Source organism: Rattus rattus, chromosome 1 (assembly GCF_011064425.1).
Source record: "Rattus rattus isolate New Zealand chromosome 1, Rrattus_CSIRO_v1, whole genome shotgun sequence".
In the NCBI taxonomy this organism is placed as follows: domain Eukaryota; kingdom Metazoa; phylum Chordata; class Mammalia; order Rodentia; family Muridae; genus Rattus; species Rattus rattus.
Window position 1 is genome coordinate 46,932,953 of NC_046154.1, and position 23,181 is coordinate 46,956,133.

Genomic DNA, 23,181 nt, shown 5'->3' on the forward strand with positions numbered 1-23,181 from the left:
TGAGATGGCTCTGTGGGTAAAAGTGCTTGTCACCAGCCTGATTCACTTCCCAGCAGGAGAACAGACTGACAGGTTATCCTTTGACCTGTGTGTATGCAGCACAGCACACGTCTCTCCCTTACACATATTTTATAACGTGGACTAGTGAGATGGTGGCTTGCTCGGTGGGTGATGGCACTTGTTGGGAGACCCTAACTAGATCCTTGGAATCCATAGTAGAAGGGAGAACCAGCTCCTGTAGTCTCCTCTGACCTCCAGATATTCTGCCCATCTTGTCATCTCCCCAGACTCCAGAAACTACCTTTATTTACAGCTTGTGCAGTGTATAAGCCTGGTAAGAAGGGGCAGGTTCTTAGGCTTGCCAACAAGTGCCATTACTCACTGAGCTAGCCACCATCTTACTAGTCCACTTTTTAACATTTGTGTACGGAGGCGCATGTGTGCAATGATGTCCTCAGTCACACCATCGGGGCTGATCTTACTGAGTGACACACTACAGAGCTGAAACCGTCCTCACATTTACATGAACCAAATAAGGCCCAAGATGGGAGACGCGTGCCCAGGGTTTGCAGTGAGGCAGTAGTCCACTCCTCCTGTAACGTCAGCACCGAACACCCAAGCTGACAAGCCTTGGCTGGAACACGTGTTCAGTGCACAGGCAGTGCTCCAACCTTGCCTTGTTGCAATTTAACACTTGTCTCTACACAGGAAGAGTTAATAATTAACATGTTCACTTGTAACACCATCTGTCACAAGGCTAATACCATACTAGCTGAACTGCCACTTCTCTGTACATACACTGTGGCATCTGTGAGTCACAGGGACTTCAGAACTGACTCAAGTTCTATTTGAACAGAAGTTGCAATTTCAATTAAATTTATAAAGTTTTTGAAAATGGGTGTCTGGTTGAACATTGTCTATCTGTAATAACATAGGTCTTTCATGACTTTTAGTGAAACTTACTAGTATTCTCCAGTTATAGATTTCTTTGAGATTAAACCCTTGTTAGTTTGGGGAAGCGGGTACGTTTTCTCGCTGTTATATTTCTTTGTGATCCTGGAGTCTCCCATGCTCTGTAAGTGCTCTGTCCCTGAGAGACACCCCACCCTAGGCTGCTACTATAAAAGGCATCTTTTCTTGAGTTTCTGCTTGTCAATTAATTGAAATGCCCTTGATTCCTCACAGATCTTAAATCTAACAGCACCTCTGAACTCTGCTGAACTTTCTTCGTTCTTTCCTCTTTTCATCCTTTTTTCTCTTATCACACTGGTGGGACCCAGCAAAACAACAGAAGCAGTGATGGGGAGTCCTCACCACCCCCTTTCCTCACTCATAAACACAGCACTGCTCTTGGCTTTCTCCTAAGTCTTGGTCTGTCAAGGGCTTCTTTGTTGCTGTTTTGGTTAAATAGGTATTGAGTGTTTCCTGTCTGGATAATCTATTTGATTTCTTGATGACTACTTCTTCAACCAAGAGTGATTTCATGAACTTAATACACACTGGCTGAAGAGTCTAGAAACAAGAAAAGCTACTTCCCAAGTCCAGAGCACCGGCTTGCTTCTGGGGTGGACTGGCTGGGCCTAGTGGGTGAGAGACAGCCTTGAGGAAGGCTCAGTTACAGAAGCACCCAGGAAGCAAGAAACAGGGCTGTTGCAGTAAATATTAGGGGTTTCTACTTCACCTTGGATCATTTAGTTCCCAAATAAAAGACACAAGGCCTTTACACTCTAATAAGCTTTAAATCATTAGAGCTGGGCAGATGCCAACCCCTCTATGCTGGTCAGCCACCCCGAGGTCTCACTTGCATGTTCTGCCTGGGTCACTCCTACTCCAACAGGTGGGCCTCCTGGCTGTGCACTCACGAACCACCTTCCCGTGGCACATCCCTCCTCCTTCCTCTCCCTCTCCCCAGGTCTCTCTTTAGACACCCCCATGGGACTGGAAGACCCAGACCAAACTTCTCCAGGGGGCTTAGTATACACAACATGGTTGACAGACTAGAAGGGAGGAAAAGCAGGCAGGTACCTTCCTACCTTTCTTAGATGTGGCCAGTTTGCCAACTCCCTGTTAGACCCTCTCAACCAGCCTGGGGACGGCAGGCCCTTTTCTACTATCAGAAGTGGGAAACCATGGGCTACAGAGGAGATGGCTCAGCAGTTAAGAGCACACAATGCTCTTGCAGAAGACCCGAGTTGGTTCCTAGGATCCACAATGGGTGGGTCACAATAGCCTGTAACTCCAGCTCTAAGGGACATGACATCCTCTTTTGGTCCCCAAGGGTACCAGTATTCACGCCCACATACCTACACATAAATACACACAAGTATGCACAATTAAAAATACAATCTTTCTTTTCTCCAGTAGAGTACTGGAGAAATGTGGAAACAGTTTTTCCAAATGGTGGTTCCCCAAGTATGAAGGCACAGCATACTCATTGCCTAGCACTGCACTCACAGCTCTGTCTGCTGTGTGGGGATCTTCAGTTCCACGAGACTCAATGGGCCATGATTGCAGTCTTCTCTCCGAGAGCTGGCTGGAAGCAGAACAGGAGATAAGTTGGGACCAGGAAGAGGTGCTTCAGGGGACGCAGAGGCTGATCACACACGAAAGACTTTGATGTTGACTCTGACAGGAAGTACTCTATCACAGCAAGTGAACAGAGCCATCAGCCAGGGATTTTGTGACGTGGACAGAATGGGCCAGCGGTGGGCTGCTGGTCTCTGGAGTGGACTCTGGGTGTGAAATGAGCAGCTAATAGATACCTGGGTTCACTGGAGAACCATGGTGCTCGAGCTACTGGGTTCACAGCAGCACTCCATAGGCTTCTCTGCCTTTGTGCCACTGCTCTCACGCCTTTGATCATGTAGGCTGGCCTGCCTATTTCTTAAGCGCTGGAGAGACTTTATTTAAGCTGTGCGCAAACTGGATCCGGTACAGAGTAGGATTAGAAAGTAAAGGCCTCCGGAATTCATTCTTATCTGTGGAGAAGTACTGCTCAGACCACCTTCACATACCACTGCGGCACCAACTGGGGCTTTATTGGTGGGACTCAGAACTGTGGCTAGCCTTGGCATGCAGACTGTGAGGGCTTGGTACAGGTGCTGGGAAAGCAGAGCTAGAAGCCTCCATGGGAACTGCTGCTCAGGGAGCTCTGTCTCTGTTCTTACAGGCAGGTGTGCAGGCAGACAGTTCAGCACTTCACAAACTGATGGGTGACCTCAAAGATCCCCACAGACTCCTGAGTCTTCTCATCATAGTCTGTCCAGTCCTGTGAAATAAGAAGGCAGCGTGTTAGCCTTTCAAGGCAGAACAGGACAATGTGGACAGTGGAGAACCAGTTCCAAAGCCCAATCCAGGCTCTGACTCAGCTAGTCATGAACACAGGAGACCCTTAACAGAGCAGACAACCCAGGCCCAAACTCCATCTCTTGGTCTCATAACCAGGCAAGTCATGTCTTTCCCCAAACCTGAGCTCTGTCCTTTATTACAAAAGAAAAATAGGGGACTCGAGAGTGACTATTGAAAGAATGAAATGAAACATTCATTTTCCATTCACATGGAAACACACTTTGCACCACAGCTGGCACAAGGTGGGCACAGAATGCCACCTGCTGCTGTTCAAAGGAGCCAGAAAAACAGAAAGCTGGCGTTCTTCCCTCAGAGCTAGAGTGACAGGCCTGTCTATCTGCAGGGTTGAGTCAATACTACAGTGATCACGCAAACACTCCAGCTACTGCTCCTGAGAACAGGGTTAGCTTCTCATGAGCATCTGGTCACACCATTTCCATCAACCAGTAACTACCTCCATTCTACGTGTTTAAGAGCAGCGTATTTACTGTGCAGCTCAGCCACCAGCACTGTAACTTGGGCCTGAATGAAGCTTATCTACTGTACACTTTCTGTGTCAGGCACATCTAGCCTTCCTGCATGCATAACCATGGGGCCGCCTGGCGGGGGCCATGCTGGAGGAGCTGTAGTCAGCAATGAAGCTATGGTCACCGGTTGGCAGAGCAGCCATGGCTGTACCTTGGAGAGGCAAAGCCACAGGGGGATTTTGCTCAGAGTGCCCTTTGCTGCTGCTGGGCCTTGCTGTGCTTGATGCTATGGTGCTCTTCTTGTGTTTATCAGGGTGTGATTACTGTGTGGGAGATTCCACCCCTCTCTGGGCAGTTTACCTGTAGTGCGAAAGAGTGACGATCTTCCCAGGACAGTGCTGTGAACACGGATTAATGATTCAGTTGAACTTTCTGAGAATAGTTTAAAGATACGAGTGGCCAGGGCTTCTTATGAGATATATAGAAAGATAGCAATAAAACTAGCAAATACCTTTCTTCAGCTGCATGTGAGATTTACTGGAGATAGGAAATAAGAACAGGGAAACTTCAGGTACTGCTAGCCCACAAGGCTTGCCTGTGAGAGACAGGCCAATGATTGAAGAAAGCAATTGCAAATGTTCCTGTAACTATGGTTAGTCGGAGTCTCCTGGTCATATAGCTTACAGAGGAGATTATCAGTTTTTGGAATGCACCTGAGAACACAGTTGTAAGAGGAAGATAAATGACCCTAGGAAGTGAGAGAAGGCGAGTAGATGGTTAGCTAGGCTAGCTCTGCAAGGCTTTGTAAACTAGAACAACAGGCGGCGGCCACACTGTAGCGGCCCATGTCTGCCCACCAGTGCAAGAAAACTGGCTGAAATAAACTTTGGTTTGAATTAAACTTTGTCAATCAATAATAAAAAAAATACTGCTTTGGGGTAAAGATGTAATTCTGGGAGGAAAAGTAGTAGGAAGAATGTTTAACTGCGTGGGCTTCTGAGGAGATTTGTTTTTGAAATATGTGATTTAGGATTATTTCTGCGTAAAGACTTTTGTTCTGAGTAGTAAATAAGGGATAAGAGAAAAAAATAACATTAGAGAGAACAAGAGGAAATATGAGCTTGCTTCAACTATAACTTATCTGTGTGTCTTCTTATTGCCAACTTCACAGTTCCTCCTCAGAGCCCTGACCTGCTGGAGCCGGACCCTGGCAGCTGCCCTTAAACGTTATACCTATGGCCATTTCACCAGCAGAATCACCAGCCAAAAGCACACAAATCTGGAGCTAGCTCGAAAGCCCTGTTTGCCAAAAAGAGAATTCCCACCAGGTACCACATAATGTTAGCCTTGCAGGATCCCGTCTCACCTTTTCTTGCAGATTGATGTCACTGAAGACTGTCCCTGACTCCACTCCTTCAGCAGCAAACCCAGCCTGCAGGGACAGGACAGCAGGAGGGGGAAGGAAGGTGCTGTGAGTACTTGCCCAGGGGCTGCTCTTCCTAGCAAAGCCTTCAAGATGAAAGGCAACTTTAGGATACACAACTGCTCCTGGAAAACTCGAGTCTCCAAGTTACTTGGCCCCGCCATGGTGTCTCTAAATTACAGCTCTGGCCCAGAAGACTGCCTTGGTTTCCTTTCTGTTGCTGTGATAAGCATCAGACCCAAAAGCAATGTGGGAGAGTAAGGGTTTACTTTCGTACAGCCGTCATCCAGGGACCCCAGGCAGGAGCCTACAGACAGGCAGAGACCATCTGGGAGGAGCTTCCTGCCCTCTCATCTACTTTTTTTTCCCATCCTTTTCTCTATTTTGAGACAGTCTCACTATGCAGCTCTGGTTGACCTGGAACTTACTATGGAAACCAGGCTGGTTTTGAGCTCAGAGATCCACCTGCCTCTGTCCCTCGAGTACTGGGATTAAAAGCATGTAACCATGTCCAGCCTCAGCTATTTTCTTATATATCCCAGGCCCGCCTCAATCAGCAATTAGCAGTTCTTCATTTGAGGCCACCTACTCAGGTGATTCTAGTTTGTGTTAACAAAAACTAACCAAGTATAAAAGAGGAGTGGTAAACTCTCTCATCACGCCGTGTGGAAGGATCTGGGTGTGCCCCAACTTTCCTCTCTGAACCTTAGTTTGTGGGGTGTTTGGTGAGACAGGGTCTCTCTACATATCCCTGGCTATCCTGGAACTTGCTATGTAGACTGGGCTGTCTTTGAACTCACAGAAATCCACCTGCCTCAGCCTCCAGTGCTGGGATTATAGGAGGGACACACTACGCCTGGCTCTGAACCTAGGATTTGTTTGTTTGAAACAGGGTCCCAGGTTGGCCTTGAACTTTCTGTGTGGCTGAAGATTTTTATTTGTGTTTTTGTTCATGGCATGGGGATGCCAATACCATATTTTCTAACTTACCCCACAGATTTACTTTAAGGTAAAAATGTACAAACAAGGGACGAGCACTGACTGTGAGACTCAGACACAGACCTGGGTTCAAATTACAGTCCTCTAGTAGGACTCTGGTATGCTACAGCCTCTGAATTCCCTTCTCTAAAAACTAGGATGAATCACTCCACAGGGTTATAGTAAGGATAACAGAAAGGTGATGGGCATGGAACACAGCACACAGTAGGCATTTAATAAGTGACAGTTACTATCCACAGACTTCCTGCTTTGTGTTGTAGCTCAGTGCTAGAACATGGAAGGGAAAAGCAAGATGGAGTATTCCTATTTTAGTCTCTGTGAGAAGCAAAGTTCACTCACTTCATTCCCACCCCAGAGAGTCTTAAAAATACATACCTGGGGCTGGAAGTCAACTGGTTCAAGGCCCCGGCACTCAAACTCTACTATTGTCTTGAACTTCTCGTTGTCTTCTGCCTAGAGAGGAAGTGTACTGAGGAGGCAGGCCTAATGGGCCCTCAGGAGACCCCATATCCTCTGTCTTTTTTACCGTGTGGGCCCTTACTACACCTGTGAGCCTAGAATAACAGAACAAGTTAGCCCTTTAAAAAGACAAAAAGCCTATGTAGAGTACTGCTCCCAGTAGGACCTTCTGTAGACACAGATTCTGCAGAAGAGTAAGGATCCTTGGGCCAGCCTTCCTGCATGTCAATAGAGCAGAGGAAACGCTACATATTTATTGTACTGAGAGCCAAGCATTGACCCTAACATTATGTTCAATGAATGGTAAATGACCAAGACAAGAATGTTAAGCTACAAGGGCTCTAGACAATTCATATGGTCCCAGTAAGTACACCATGGCCTTTTGCTAACCATCCACCATGTCAGGCTGGAGAGATGGTTCAGGGATTGAGAGCATTGTCTGCTCTTCCAGAGGTCCTGAGTTCAATCTCTAGCAGTTGCTATAGATGGTGGCTCATCTGGTTCCCCCTTCTGGATTGCAAGCATACATGCAGGCAGAATGCTGTATACATAACAAATACATCTTTAAAAAGTGAGGGGAAAAATCCACCATCTACCATACTATGAGAAAGGCTGGGTGCATGGAGAGGGTATCTCTGGGAGGTGGGTAGTCAGGAAATCTACGCCTACTTCATCCATGGCTCAGACTACCATGCCCCAATTTTCATCCCGTGTACAGTGTTTCAGGAAAACACTGCAGTGTCACTCAGTGGATGATGTATATATGGGGGACAAAAGGTACTGAGCAAATAACAACTGTGTTAAGTGCATGAGAGAGTAATAAAGAGGGGAGCATGGTGTCAAGTACCTGGACTCTCAGCATTCAGGGTGCTGAAACAGAAGCGTGACGGGTTTAAGACAAGCCTGGGCTACCACTGAGGCCTAGTCTCAGGCAAAACAAAGAGTTAAGTACATGGGGCCATATCCAGTGGCAGGCCACTCTGATGCAGCTACCCTTGAACCCACACCTCCCAGCCATCGGGTCAGATTTAATCCCACCACTTCTGACACTACAGCAGGAAACTTACATTGTAAGACTTGATGGTGCTGCTCAGAATTTCTGAAATACAAAAGGAAAAGCTGACTTGAATCTATACCCAGGATCCACTCGGGTGCCCAGACGTGGCCTGGGAAAAAGGGAGAGCTGCACAGGTTTTAGTACTTCACGCCTAAGACCACCCCCAGACAACACAAGCCTGCTTCCAGTCAGCCTGCTAGGCACTGCCTGACCTACCAATAGAGTTCTCCCGTGCACACAGCTTGCACTTCTGGACCATGGAAGCACTGCCTCGGCCTCCTTTCAGCGCCACACTGTCCTGACGAGAAGCAAACAGAATCTCTAGTCATCTAACAGTTAGACGAAAGGGTCCCAGAGAGATCTCATCTCACCACCTCATCCAGTAGAACAGACTAAGACCACAGAAGTGAGTTTACTTGCTGACAAGCGACAAGAGGGTGAAGGAGAGCTTGGCAGTAGAGCATGCTCAGGATGTGCAAAGCGTGGATTCAATCCCTGGTTGGGGCAGAACCCTAAGGAGTCTTCTCATGGTTGAGAAAAAAGGTCCTTCTTGATTTTGAACTCTGCCTCATATCCCAAAGATGCCTGTTGTTCCCCATTCGGGTCACATTGGTGCTCTTTCAATATCCTCCCCCCCACCCCCATATGGTCAAAGGAAAGAGAGATGAAGCCCAGTTTCACCAAATTTCTGCCCAGGAGCGTATGTGTGTATGTGGTAGGGACCATTACCATCAGCCGGATATATTGCCACTTCTCTGAAATCTCACCACAGTTGCCACATTTCATCTTGGGGAAGAAAAAGAGTATTAGGTAAGCAGGTGACTTGGAAGGATAAGCGTTTTGTAAAACAAGCTCATACCCTAATACCTCCTCTTAGTTTATACTGATTTTGAACCTCAGATCTTCCTGCCTCTGCTTTCCAAGTACTGGGATTACAAATAAATGCCACTGTGCCTAATAGATCCTATCTTCTAGGTAATTCTTACATCATCATAAGGTCAGTGCCAAAGAGGACATGAGCAGATTTATCTCCAGGTAAGAACAAGTTGTTTCTGATGCTGTCACCCCCGCCTTCCTCTAGAATCTGTGCCATTTGGCTGGGGACACCAGGTTGTCACAGGCCCCCAGCAACTCTGCTGGTTAGGAGCTCTGTGCTTAGGGTCCTGAGTGCTGGGGTTCACAGTTCCTCATTTTGTACTGTTTCTTTCTCCCTCATCATTCTGTGCTTCTTCAAGTGAAAGAAGTCCATTCTTCCAATGAGCACTGAGGAAGCTGTGGGTGCAGTGGTAGAGCACTTGTCTAGTGTGGGCTGGTGTGTGTGTGTGTGTGTGTGTGTGTGTGTGTGTGTGTGTGTGTGTGTGTGTGTGTGTGTGTGTGAATAAAAGCCATCGGTTACGGCTTCCTGAAAGACAAGGCTTTGGTTGGGTGTGAGTCACTGAAACAGACTGGAATAAAGTAGAATCTGCGACAATAAAGAGCCCCACACTGTTTGGACCTCTACAGACCATACGCACAAAGAACCTACCCAGTTTACTAGAACTGTGTGAAAACGAAGGGCGGCTAACTTTCACAAGAAGTAAAACGAGCAAATAAAACAAGGTGAGTTTATTCACCGTATTAAGTAATCACAAGGTCCTTTCAAATAACATTTTGTTCAGTGTATGATTACAAACCAAGAGCTGGAAGGATTTCACATCAGGAGAGTGCTAGCGTGCGGCCCCAAATTCAGATATACCTCCAGAACCAAAGAGGGATAAAAACAGAAAACTCCACCATTCGAGGAGGCCAAACATCTGTAATCCTAGCAAGATCAGGAGTTCAAAGTCATCCTTAGATACATAAAGAGCTCAAGGCCAGCCTAGATTAAATAAGGCTAATGTTTAATTAATAAAAAATAATTTGAATTCCATTCTGAAAAGCTCACTTAGATGCCTGGTTAAGTACCTCAGACCCTAAAGAACAGAAAAGCTCCCAGTTCAACACCGAGATCATGGATTGGCCCTGAGATCTAAAATGCCCACCGCCTCCCGATGCTCCTCCCCTTCCCAGGAGAAATCCGTCTTCCGTCGTACCTTCAGGTACCACCGGAAGTCTTCGCCCACTGGCCGAAGGTTCGTGACGTTCTCCAGTGTGGCTTTGAGCTGAAGTGCGATTTTCTGAGAAGAGGGCGGGACAAGCTGAAGGCATGGTCTCGCTGCGTGCCACGCCCCACTCCGCCCCTCCCGGCTCAAGCCCGGCCTCCCAGGCCTCACTCCTTCCACTCCCTCCTGGTGTGAGCTCGCGACTCTGAGCTCCTCGCCACCTCCGCCCCATATCTCATTCAGCTACCGGGGCGGGGATGCCCCCATGGCAAATCGCCTCCTCTTACCCCCATAGCTGCTCGTCCACGTTATACTACTGCGACAGCTGCTTTCCGGCCCGTCGTAAAAGCTGGTGCCGCCGCGCAGCCTCAGTACGGGTGGGCGGGGAGCGGGGCGTTGGTGAGCGGTGTAGGCTGGCTTTTTCTAGCTGGTCCCTCCTTAACTTGCCAATCAGGGCTGCTCCTCTGTAGGTTCGCTGGAACCGGTGTAGTCGTTTATGCTAGAGATGGTTACTGATTCTCAATCTGTGCCATCATTAAGCAGGCAAGATAGTCGGGCTCGAAACGTCTGCCAAACCTCTCTAGGCCCTCGGTTCTCTATCAGACTTCTCACTACCCTATGGTCCTGAGGCTTCTCAGATTACATTGCAGCCTCCCAGGTTTGGGGTAGTCGCCCTCTAAACTGCCCACTGAATCGACACGATCTGATAACTCGACCTTTTCCACAGGGCTGCCCTGTGTCTAAGTCCTTCTCGTGGTACCTATGTCTGAACAGTTTTCCCCCACCTTAGAGTCATATACTTACCGACACTGCAGGAGCTGGGGGCACCAACATTCGAAAACATGTCCCATTTTTCTCAAGACGGTTTCTCTGTGTAATAGCCCTGTGAGCGTCCTGGACTCGCTTTGTAGATCTGGCTGGCTTCGAACTCAGAGATCCATCTGCCTCTGCCTCTCAAGTGCTTGGCCCCCACTTTTATGGCCTAGTCTTTTTAAATTGTAGGTTTATTTTGACAGGTAGTATTTCTATGTTCCAGAAGCATGCATGAAGCTCCCACTGAGGCTAGAAGAGGGCATCATAACTCTTTAACAGAGTGCTGTGAGCTACTCCATGAATGTTACGAACGAAATGGGGTCCTTTACTAGAGCAGCAAGTTCTCTTAATCCCTGACAGCCCCCCTCCCCGCCCCTCGGCCCCTTGCTCGATACCACCCGACTGGCCTTTATGTATCTCAGAAGTCTGGCATCCTGACATGCCAGATACAAATGATAGCCCTAACTTGAGTATGAAACGTCTGAGGACGCTTGGGACCTTGTCTCAGACTAGAATGTCTCAAAAGCTATGTATTTAGGCTCCTTATGTCCCTTCAGTCAAATGAAACCTACCAAATCCCATTCCTTCTAGTGCAATCTAATCAGCTATTTTCGGAAAGCCATGAAATTTAATGGCAAGAGACAGTTCCTGCCAGTCTACCTGAAGAGTTCTCCACACTAGATAAAGGATATATGTAAAGAAGCCCAACCACAATACAATTTTCTGCCCAAAAGCTAACACTAATGCTAGCCTGGTGTTTTACTACTGAACTATAATTCCAACAATGAATTATCTTGTGAATCTTCAGGGTTCCCATTGCCCTTGAACTGGGTGTGGTGGCACCTGCCTATAATCCCAACACTTGGGAGACTGATCCCAAGTTCAAAGTCATCCTGGGCAGTAAAGGGAGGGGAGACTTTGTTGAAACAAAATCCAGGTACCTTGTCCTGAGATACTGCTAATGAGATTCTTAATTCTCACTGTGTTGAAAAAATTATTTATGTGTGTACTGGCACAGCACAGGTGTGGAAGTGCTGAGCTCTTGCCTTCCACCTTGTTAAGGCAGGGTGGTCCAGGATAGCTAGGTGGTCCAGGCTGGCCCACATAGGTCCCAGGGATGTGGATGGTGGTCAGGTTTATGCAGATAAAGCTTTTACTACCAGAACCATCTCCTTGGCCCTTGCTGTATTTTTAAACCCTTCCCCATTATTTCCTGTAAAATGGTAGTTTTTAGACAGTTGCTTAGGGTTTTTTCTTTCCTTTGTCAAGTCTCCCTCAGAATGTTTGTATTTATATATTGAGAATTCACACATTCAGGTGTTTAGAAAAATAACAAAAAAGATGTTACCACATTTATTAAAGACCTTCATTTATTGTTTATAAAAATTGCCCCAATATACAGAAAATTCCTAATTCCGGTAACTAAAAACTCCCACCCGCCTTGTGTCCACAATATCCAATCTAGATTGGCTTGATCTTGAAGTGTAATCCAATAAGACTGAAGACTAAACACTTCAGGTCCTGGACAAGATAATAAAACACTCGCAAGCCTTCTGGATCCCTGGGATACAAAGAAAAGGAAACTGTTTAAGAGCAGAGAAAAATTGGCAAATGCAAAAAATGAATAACCCTATTACTATAAAAACGCTCCTTATGAGATATTCACAGTAATAACAGCCGAGGCAGCACATGTCCACTAAGACGATCACTTATTAAAATGGAGTATTATGAAGCCATTTAAGCAATGCTGCTTTTATTGTGAAAATACATAAGGGGGAAACCTGTGATTTCTAAAACAGAGTTTGTCTCTTGTGCTTTCAAAACAAAACTGTATATAGAAGTGGAAATTCAGGTCAGTCAGTGATGGAGAAATGCAAGGCTCTAACCATGTTCAATTCCCAGCAACACAAACCAAAACAAAAAGTCACACCTCCACCCCAGCACAGCGTGACGGGCTTAAAATCTGTCCTTTTTGAGGTTGGGTCTTCTTAAGACTCCAGAGCCAGATGCTGGGGTGAAAGCCTCCTAGCTCAGAGGGGCAGAGAAAGCACCCAGCTGACCTTCCTCATCAGCCAATGTCCCAGAAGCCATTTCCTAAAACATTCTTTCAAACTGAATGCCTCTTCCTTCCACTTCCTGTGTCTATCTGCCCTCCTGACTCCATTACTCTCTATGGCTTTTTCCTATGTTCATTCTCTGTCAATATTCACTCCCCCTTTTGGCCTATGGTTGACTTAATTTAATCCTGTTTACAATATCCAAGCAGAAAGCTCTTGGATTAAAGGTGTGTGCTAAAATTGAGCCACACTGCAATTAAAGGCAGGGTTTTTCAAAGTAAATAACACAATCTCGGGGTTCACAGGGTGACCAGATATTCCTGTGCCATACTTCCCAAGTACTTGAGATTTCAAGCATGCATCACTATGCCTCAGCTTTTGATGTTTTCTTTTTTTTTTTTTTAAACATTTTTATTTATTTATTATGTATACATCATACAGCTTTCTGCCTGCATGTATGCAACTACAGGCCAGAAGAGGGCACCAGACCTGATTATAGGTGGTTGTGAGCCACCATGTGGTTGCTGGGAATTGAACTCAGGACCTCTGGAAGAGCAGACAGTGCTCTTAACCTCTGAGCCATCTCTCCAGCCCTTGATGTTTTCTAAAACTAAGAAATTACATGTGAAGATGTTAGGTGGAGCTGGGCAGGGACGGCACACATGCTGTTCAAAGTTCAAGGCCAGCCTGACCCATATGGCTGAGTTCCTGGGTAGTCATGCTAGATAATAAGATCCTTTCTGAAACAAAACCATGTTATCACTGGTTGTCTATTAAGGGCATGAAAGATCGTTCCCTTTCTCTTTTCTGTATTTCCTGTATTTCTGACAATGACCATCTACTGCTCTCAGAATAGAAGAAAAAAATTTAAAGTAGTAAGCAGGGCTGACAAGTATGTCCAGGAAGCAGAGAACTGCTAAATTCTAAGGGTTCTTTCTAGCAAACAGAGTCACATCCTGGTGTTAGAATTCAAATTTCACCAAGACTAGGATAGGCTAGTCTGAACAGTCAACCCTGAGAAAGCTGTTCCCACAGTGAGCAGCAGTGCATGGCCTCATTTCATGTCCTCTTTTGGTTGTCACTGCCCATTCCTCCACGTCACCGAGAAGCAGTAACTGCAAGAACCTCCACAGTAAAAGAAGGAACTCCTGAGAACACAATGGCCTGAATCTGTAAGCGCTGCATTTGTGGCTCAGCCATGAGTGGATGCAGGTAAGCTCATGAGGTTGCCACTGTCACATGCATGTTCAGATGTCTTGTCCTGTCATCATTTCCTAAGCCATACACTGTAACAGCTATTTACACAGAATTTGGCCTTACAACGATGACTTAAAGCACGTGGGAAGTACACAGACTCTGTGCAAACAGGACACTATTTTATATAAGGAAATTAAAGATTCTAGTACCAAGATTCCTGAAACCAACCCCTCCACGACACTGAGCCATTGTAACCCGGAGCCCCCTATGAATGAAGATCGAACCGCCCACCTCAGTGTTGTCTGCACCACATCTTTGTATGATGACCCCGTGTGGTTGATACTTTTCAATCTCCAACAACAGACACAACTGATTATAAACATCATATATGCTTACTTGGACTGGTTGACATCAATAAGGGAACCAATTTTTGATGTTGTAAAAGAAATGTGCTCATCTCCAATGACAATTTCGAGTTCCTAAAAATAAAAACAAAGACCAGAGTTTAGATGAGCCCTTGCCCTGTGTGCTTGTGCTTGATAAATGAATACTGTCTGACTTTGATATATATGTGTGTGTGTGTGTGTGTGTGTGTGTGTGTGTGTGTGTATGAATGAATATATATATTTATATATTCATTCAAGTATCCTCATCCAGTCTGTGGCTTGCTTCAACTTTATTTTGATGCCTTTTATCAAACAACCTTTAAGGTTTTTTATTTGTTGAGACATGATTTCTCTGTATAGCCCTGGGTATCCTGGAACTTGCTCTACAGACCTGGCTGGCCTTAAACTGATAAGATCTGCCTGCCCCTTCCTCCTGAGTGCTGGGATTAAAGACATGCGCCACCACAGCCTAGCTAAGTTTTAACTTTAATAAAACCAGATTTATAAATCTTTTCCTTTGGGAAAAAAAAAAAGTTGTTTTAGTTTGTTTTTCTTTTTTTTTTTTTTTTGGATGGGTCTTACTATATAACTTTGGTTGACTTAGAACTTGCTATGTAGATCCAGGCTGGCCTAGAATCCAGAGATCCCCCTGCCTCTGGTTCCCAAGTGCTGAGATTAGATGCATATGCCACCATGCCCAGAACAATTTTACATTTTAAAAGTGACCCATGTCCCTGGGCTTTAGGATAGAAACATGGGCTATACAAGACAGGAGAAACACAGAAAACAGAAGTCTGAAGCAGAAGGGTTAAGTAGCACTCAAGGCAGAATTACATTTTATTTTTTAGTTACCAAAATGGTAATATTGGACTGGAAAGCTGGCTCAGTGGTTAAGAACATCGATTACCCTTCCAGAGGACCTAGGTTCCATCCCCAGCACCAACATGGAATTAATGATTCCCCTAGAACAGGGTATTCCTAGTCAGGTAGGGCTCCCTCTTCCCCATATCCCATAGAGCAGTAGTCCTCCTCTTCTTTGGAAGAAGTACAAAGTGCAGTCAATAAAGCACTCACCTGCCGGCCCACTCGATCAGGAGGGGGCCATAGAGCGTCATCTTCTTTGGTGATTTCACTGTCGTCAATAATTCTCTTTAATTCTTCCATCACACTCTTATGTACATAAGCCTGCAATCGAGTTAAAATGTATGAGCCTATGTCCTCACCGCACACCAGACCTGACACTGTAGTGTCACCAGTGTCTGTGTCTATCTCTCTCCTGGTTTGAGAGGTCACCTCATGGCCACACACATTCCCACTACTGCTGTGATGTTTGGATCTTGAACCTCCAGAATGATGGCCTAAAAAATCTCTTCTTTGTTTGAGAGTCTCATTTAATCCGGCTGGCTTCAAATTTGCTATGAACTCTAATTAATTAACTGATTAATTAATTTTTAAAAAAGCTTTTTCCAGACAGTTTCTCTGTGTAGACCTGAAACTTGCTCTGTAGATCAGGCTGGCCTTGAACTCAGATTCGCCTCTTTCTGCCTCCAAGTGCTGGGATTAAAGTGGTGTACCACCACCACCACCACCACCACCACCACCACCACCACCACCACCTCCACCTCCACCACCACCTCCACCTCCACCACCACCACTACCACCTCCACCACCTCCACCACCTCCACCTCCTCCTCCACCACCACCACCACCACCACCACCACCACCACCACCACCACCACCACCACGTCTAATTGAATTACTACAAAGTCCTGGGATTGTAGGCCTGTATAATTCTTGTCAATAATTCTGCAATAGCCTCTGTCAGATATATTGTTACAGTGGTAACAGACAACTAAATCACCCTTTAAAGGTATGGTTTTATGCAGCTGAGGCTGGCCTTGAACTCTTGATGACCATCTTGCTTTCACCTCCACAGTGCTGATATTACAGACATGACAACCACAACCCGTTTCTGTGAAGCTAAGGATGAAACCCAGGGCCTCATGAAGACAAGCACTCTATCAGCTCAGCCCCATCCTAGTCATTCTTAGATAGTACGCTTTGGAGGAGCACTAGGTCATGCAAAACACGGAAAAAGATATGATGCTGACATGGCACAAAATTAACTGCTAAATAGTATGAAGACATACTGACTGTCATTTTCAAGTGTAAGAGTGGCTAAAAGAAAATGGTTCTGATGAAGCCCTAGTGATATGGTAGAAATCCCAGCAGAATGGAACACACGAACTTTACTGAGATATGGATATGCCCAAATTCCTATCATTATCTCTTACAAGACAGATAAGAGTAACTATGAACAAGCCTCAGATTTAATATCTAGGCTATCATTTTCCTATATGAGAATACAGCACAATACTTTGTCACATGGGCTTTTATACTCAGGATTAAAGAATATACATATATGTAAAATTCCTAGTGTCACACAAGGCATCAGCCTGCACTTAAAAGACTTTCCCGATCTCTTTCCTCTTCAGAAGCAAATCCGATGCTCTCGTCATAGTCTATGTACTAGGAACTATATCAAACAATGTAAATATATTTAATTCTATGACAGCCCTTGGGAGAGGAAGGTTTTCTTATCCTTTGTTTTACAGAGACCAAGTTCAGCCAGAGAACTTGTCTGAGGTCACATGGTCAGGAAGGGGCATAACAAGGGTACAAATCAAGATACACAGATTTCAAACAGCTATTGATTCAGTGGGGAGGGAAAAGAGCGAATTAGAGACCTGAGAAATAATCTAGCTGTTTAGAAATAGGTGCTCACTTCCCACACTTCATCTTCCATTACCATCACTAGAGAGAGCACAAACCATGTGAAACAGAAGGCTAACTCGAAGGGAAGGGAAGGTCTGTACCTCTTTCCTGATCATGACATCATTTTTGTAATTGCTGTTGTTGGCATAACGCAATTTACCTTTGGGAGAAAAAAAAATGAATGCAATGTATTAGAAAACATGAACATAGCAGCATTACCCTCCTAAGAATATCAGCTTTGCCTAAATTATATACAACCCATTTCCCAGCTCTGATATTAGTTTTTCTGGTATTTCACGTTCAACCACTGAGCACCAGAAGACCGACCTGTGCATGAACTAGAGTCCTGGCAAAGGTACGGTGATGTAGCAAACGAACACATTCTCAACTCTGGCAAACAGCTTCTGCAGGTTAGCGTACCCAGCTGTAAATGGGAATTTTGATTGCTATCTTACCTATAGAGAATCATGCTGATGTTCAACTGGGTTGTGAAAGTACTTTGAAAACTACAGAAACTGCATATGCATGCAAGCAAGCAAACAGGCAGACATACACAGTCACTGATCTATCTCTGCATTTTTTTTAAGATTTATTTATTTTGTAAATGTTTATGTGTACACTGTAGCTGTCTTCAGACACACCAGAAGAGGATCCCATTACAGATGGTTGTGAGCCACCATGTGGTTGCTGGGATTTGAACTCAGGACCTCTGGAAGAGCAGTCGTTGCTCTTAACCACTGAGCCATCTCTCCAGCCCCTATCTCTGCATTTTAAAATTGAGCACATTCAGTTCATAAGGCCCTTTGCCTATGTGCACAGCCAAAAGACTACCTTGGGCATACCTTGAAGATGAAGATTTAAAAGAAAGAAAGAAAGAAAGAGAGAGAGAGAGAGAGAGAGAGAGAGAGAGAGAGAGAAGAAAGGGAAAAGAAAAGGAGGGAGGGGCATGGTGACACACACCTTTAATTCCAGCAGGCAGAGGTAAGTGAATCTCTTTGAGTTTGAGGCTAGTCTGGTCTGAACTGCAATTTTGGAACAGACAGGGCTACCCAGTAAGAATCTTTCTCAAAATCAAAATAAAACAGCCCAGTGTATTAGTAGAAAGAAACAAGAGTTCTTTTGGAAAGAACCACCTAATAATGTAGGCTGAAGTTCATACATAAAGTTACTTTGAGTGAGTGGGCAGGCTATGGGATGTACAGTAAAATGTAGGGACAGGTTAAGGGACCAAGAAAAGACAAGACAGTGTTTTGGACAGAAGTCACAGCAAAGAGACTACAAACTAAAAAGTGCTTGGGATGCTGCAGGCATAAACAAAGATTGGATTCTGAGCGTGGAAAGATTATTGTAGGGCTGGGGCTGGAAGGGCAGGCAGGAACTCAATCTTGGCTGTTTTCCATGGTAGGGGTTTGAATTTTGACAGGAAGACAGAGGACAGCTATTGAAAGAATCAGAGAACTAGAGTAATGAAATTACTTAGGCCTGCTGCTACATTTTCTTGTCCAGGATACTTTTTAAAGAACGAACCAGTCTTTTAAAGTTTTCAACTGTTTCCTGTTGCCCCTATTCATGCCTTACAAACACCTGTACAGTGAGGCTCCTGCCTAACATCGACTACTGTCCTCCAGTCACCCCAATGACCACCTGAAATATGTCTGGTTCTTTGCGGTCCTATAACCTTGACACTTGCTACTCCTATAGAGCTTTTTTCTTCCTGAACTTCAAAAATTGATCCGTTTTCAATTACGGCTTAATTCAAATACCGGCTCTTCAGAGTTCTCTCTAAAAGCGACCTTATTTTCTGATCACTCCTCACTACAAGAGATCACTGTTTGTGGTTTCTTCACGAGAGGGGAACATTTATTTTCGTTGCTCTGTCCCCAGACTGAAAAACAGCCCAATCTAAGATGGGCACTCGATCTTTGTTGAAATGTAAGCAATCTGGCTTTTTAAAAAGCTACTAAGAAGCTCCAGCGGATGAACAGAAAGAATCAATGAAGCCGACAGAGGAATGCGCCTTTCACAACCCAACAGCACCACGGGTCTGAGTCCCTTGCTTCGCTACATTCCGGAGCCCGCCTTCTCCTCCGCCCTCCCCGGGTCCGGTCCCATTCCCCGCAGGCAGGAGGCCGCTCTTACCGTCAGGTCGGAATTCAAACTCCAGGAACTCATGACCGAACTTGCCTTTGTGACCCACGTAGTAACGTAGGTAAAAGTCACTCTCCATGCTTCGCAAGGGACAAGCAAGACCGAACTTTAGGAACAGATGACACTAACACTGTCTGCGGTCTGAGCCCCACACCGGCGTAATGGTGGCGCGCGGAAATGACGTCCGCCACCGCGACACTAGGAGTTTTATTTCACTCTCCGGAGGCGGGAACGAAATTGCCACGCCCCCTAGCCTTGAAGCAAGATCAAGACCACGCCCCCTTCGCGGGAAGTCAAGAATTCTGGAAGGTCTTGGCACCGGAGAACTGCATCCAGAGAGAGCTTCACCTAGGTTTCAGCTCCAACACAGAGCTCTGGAGTCCAGTAAGGCTCAACCTCAATTTAACGAGACGAGTGAGTCGAACAAGGCTATTCACACTCTGAACCTAGATGAGTTTCCACAGTAAAATGGGGCAGGATGATTCACCCATCTATGAGCACGCTGCGCCCCCTTCTTCCACTTCCCAGTGTGCTGATCAGGAGTTGGCTTTGAGGCAGGAGAGCAGTGAATGTCTATGGTTTAGCGCTAAAGAGCGTAATGCAGAGGGGTCACGAGTTTGAGACCAGTAAAACTGTCACACCTACTCTAGTAGAGTCTGATATGAAGCTCTTGTGCTTCGTTTCTATCCAGAACAGAGGCCTGTGCCTGGAATGGCTTGGCCTCCTGGAGGTCCCTGACAGTCTCCCGACAGATAGATGATGACTGGGGTCTATGCTTGCAGTGGAGGTGCCTTCTGTGTTCTAGCCTTGGTGATCTTAGCAACTTTAAGCCTGTCAACAATATCTGATTTTAAGAATATAGCAGTGTGGGAAGATGGTCATGTACCTTTAGATGTCTCAAGAACTGAAAGTTCAGAGATGAAAACGTCTCACACCATCATGATCCTGATGAACTCAATGGCTGCGGTGAGTTCAACTGCTGTACCCATTAGCTCCCAGTAAATAGGAGAGAAATTAATTGCAGTTACTAACAACATGACTGTTCCAGAAAAGCCTTTCCCCCCTTTTGGATAAGTTTTGTTTAGCATGATTTAAAACAGTAACGATTCTTTTAGAAAGATCATAGACAAGTTCCAACAAGTTGAACAAACTTATCAAGAATTAACTATGGTTACAAAAGTTTCCTTACTATTCTGAGGGGCCATAAATAATAGAGTTTAAACTTTATTATGATAAAGATAAATGATGAATGCATACCTGGTGCCCACAAATCTGGCAGTATAACTGCAGTTTTTTTTTAAACTATTGTTTATAGTTGAGAACTGTTTCTGAGACTGTATGTTTAGCTTTCCTCTCTACAAGGGACATTTGGTGGGGTGATAAATAAGAGCTAGATGATTGCCAACTATGATGTCCTATTCTAACTGCTTAAATATACGCCAAGAAGTAAAGCTTCTTACAACAGCACACACCTTGAGTTTGTGTCTGTCTGTCATGCCAAATCTGTTCTCTACCTAAAATCCAAGCCTTGGTCCCTCTGCTGACACACTCCCCTGGGTGGTCTGTGGCATAAAACAAAGTTGGGTTTACTTAACTGTTTTTTAAGACTGTTTTCAAAGACTCCGTCCCCATTCCATAATGTTGCCTGAAACTTGCCTGCACTTAGCCAACATCCCCTCCCTGCTATTTCTTTATTTTACATGATCCAGACTGACCTGTAACTAGTAATCCCCTCCAGAGGGTCACCATTCATGAACAAGTGGCCTTTCATTCTTCCCTGTCTTCCAAGCTAACTGATGTCCAGGACAGGGATTGTAGGTCAGCCAAATTGATGCTGGATGCCTAATCCTAGTCATCTTATTTAGGAATCCAGTTTCATGGAAGCCTCTTAAAAAATACCCAGTCAGGACTGGGCATGGTGGCCAATGCCTTTAATTCCAGCACTTCAGAGGCCTAGTGGAGTAGACCTCTGTGAGTTTACGTTAAGATATTTCATTTCAGATCCCCTCATTTTCCAATTTGCATAGACATCACATGCACATGGGTCACATCACAGTGCTAACATGGATTACTTTAACAACTACCTACCTCCGAGGTATTATGCCTCTGGTCTTTCCATTTTCCAGTCTAGCTTACAAGGGAACCAAAGTGATCCTTCTAAAATGCAGTAGCAGCCAGGCATGGTGGTGGCACTCCAGAGCCAAAGGCAGGTGGATTTCTGCACTCAAGCCCAGTCTGGCCGATATAGTGTTTCAGGCCATCCAGGAGTGGGGTATTGCTGTGATAGAACTGCCCATGCTTTTGTTTGAAAGAATGTGGACTTTGGGACTTTGGATTTGGAAAGCCATGGAATGCTTTAAATGGGGCTTAATGGGCTATCCTAGTAGGAATATGGAAGACTTTGTTACTGAGAGTGATTTGAATTGTGCAGACCTGGCCCAAGAGGTTTCAGTAGAGAATTTCAATATGTAGCCTAGAGACTATTTTTGTGGTATTTTGGTGAAGAATGCGGCTACTTTTTGCCCTTGTCTGAAGAATCTGCCTGACACTAAGGTGAAGAAGAGACTCAGAGTAATTGCATTGACAAAGGAAGTCTCAAAGAAAGCCCAGCAGAAATGTTATTCTCTGGTAAAGTCTTATGAAGAGCATTTTGAACAAGCATAGAAAGCTTAGAAAGGAAAAATATTTTTTATGGTTTAAGTATTAAAGGGGCACCAGAAAGTGGAATGGAGCTGAATCCTGTGTTCACAGATATTAAATTGTATTAAGGGAGTGGTGACCTTGGGGCAAGATCCTACCTGGCTAATTTTAGGACCAGGCATGGTAGTACATGCCTGTAATTCCTGGAGACTGAGGCAAACAGACCTCTGAGTTCAAGGTCAGCCTGGGACACAGGACATTTTAGATCCAGATGTGGTGGTACACACCTTTAATCCCACCATTTAGGGGACAAGCACGAGTTCAAAGTCAGTCTACAGAGCAAGTTCCAGGACAGCCAACTTTAGGCAGTGAAAGAGTTGGAAAACAGAAAGCTGGTGATAATGTAATAGAACAATGTCCCAGCACCAGCAAGCAGCAGAACTCAGCAGTTTTGGCCATGTGGCTCTGGCTTTAGAGTGCAGAATAGAAGGGACTACTGGGACAATTGGTGCTGGTCAGCTGGAGCTAAAAAATCAGCTGTGATTAAGAAGAGACCAACATCACTGAGGTGAAATCTTCTGGGAAGTGTTTTCTGAGAGCACAAAGAAGCTGTGTTCCAGAGATAGCCAAGGTTGTATCTTGTGCTGCAGCTGGACTTAGTAATGTTGTAAGAGCCACCTAGGTGATACTGGTTTTGAAGGCATGAAGGGGTCAGGAAGAGCAGCTGAGGCTTAGCACTGTGAGAAGCCATAGAAGGCTACTGGTGAAGGTAGACTTGCACTGAACCAATGCCAACCAACCAGAGCTTCCAGGGACTAAACCACTACACTACCCAAAGACTATACATGGACTGACCCGTGGCTCCAACTGCAAAGGATGGCCTTGCTGGGCACCAATGGAAGGAGAAGCCCTTGGTCCTGCCAAGGTTGGACCCCCAGTGTAGGGGATTGTGGAGGGGAGCGGTAAGGGGGAGTGGATAGGGAAGGGAACACCCTTTTAGAAGGGGTGGGGGCTTATGGACAGGAAACTGAAAAAGGGAATAACATTTGAAATGTAAATAAGAAATACCCAATTTAAAAAAAAAAAAAAAAAAATTAACACAAAAAACCCAAAAAACAAAAAAAACTTGCGTTGGCCATGGTGTCTGTTCACAGCAGTAAATCCCTAAGACAGAGTGCTACACATTATAAACTATAAAGAACAATGTGGCTTTGGGCTGTTACTTTACATTTCTTTATAAAACGGGAGTGGATAATACTGAATACTTATTGCTAAGATTCAGATGTTTGTGCAAAACCTTTGATATACATTCCAGGGTTAGCTGGTGAGAG

At 45.2% G+C, this 23,181-nt stretch overlaps 2 protein-coding genes across 4 annotated transcripts; both read right to left on the reverse strand.

Annotated features, from left to right (window-relative positions):
• Positions 1-859: 859 nt before the first annotated feature.
• On the reverse strand, positions 860-10,214 carry Czib (CXXC motif containing zinc binding protein). Of its 3 annotated transcripts, XM_032900798.1 has the most exons (8): positions 10,122-10,214; positions 9,826-9,909; positions 8,483-8,539; positions 7,970-8,051; positions 7,764-7,795; positions 6,613-6,690; positions 5,182-5,247; positions 860-3,268 (listed from the first exon to the last, which is right to left on the reverse strand). In XM_032900798.1, exons 1-8 carry the CDS (start codon positions 10,125-10,127, stop codon positions 3,191-3,193), a joined length of 483 nt encoding a protein of 160 aa, XP_032756689.1. In that variant the 5' UTR covers positions 10,128-10,214; the 3' UTR covers positions 860-3,190. The 3 variants fall into 3 exon arrangements, with proteins under 3 accessions (XP_032756689.1, XP_032756698.1, XP_032756706.1); XM_032900807.1 differs by lacking the exons at positions 9,826-9,909; positions 10,122-10,214 and adding an exon at positions 9,698-9,782; XM_032900815.1 differs by lacking the exons at positions 9,826-9,909; positions 10,122-10,214 and adding an exon at positions 9,279-9,573.
• A 1,753-nt stretch (positions 10,215-11,967) lies between these two features.
• On the reverse strand, positions 11,968-19,397 carry Magoh (mago homolog, exon junction complex subunit). The gene is made up of 5 exons (XM_032900826.1): positions 19,202-19,397; positions 17,164-17,222; positions 15,362-15,472; positions 14,298-14,380; positions 11,968-12,208 (listed from the first exon to the last, which is right to left on the reverse strand). The coding sequence occupies exons 1-5, from the start codon at positions 19,287-19,289 to the stop codon at positions 12,109-12,111; spliced, it is 441 nt and encodes a 146-aa protein (XP_032756717.1). The 5' UTR covers positions 19,290-19,397; the 3' UTR covers positions 11,968-12,108.
• Between the last annotated feature and the right edge of the window lie 3,784 nt (positions 19,398-23,181).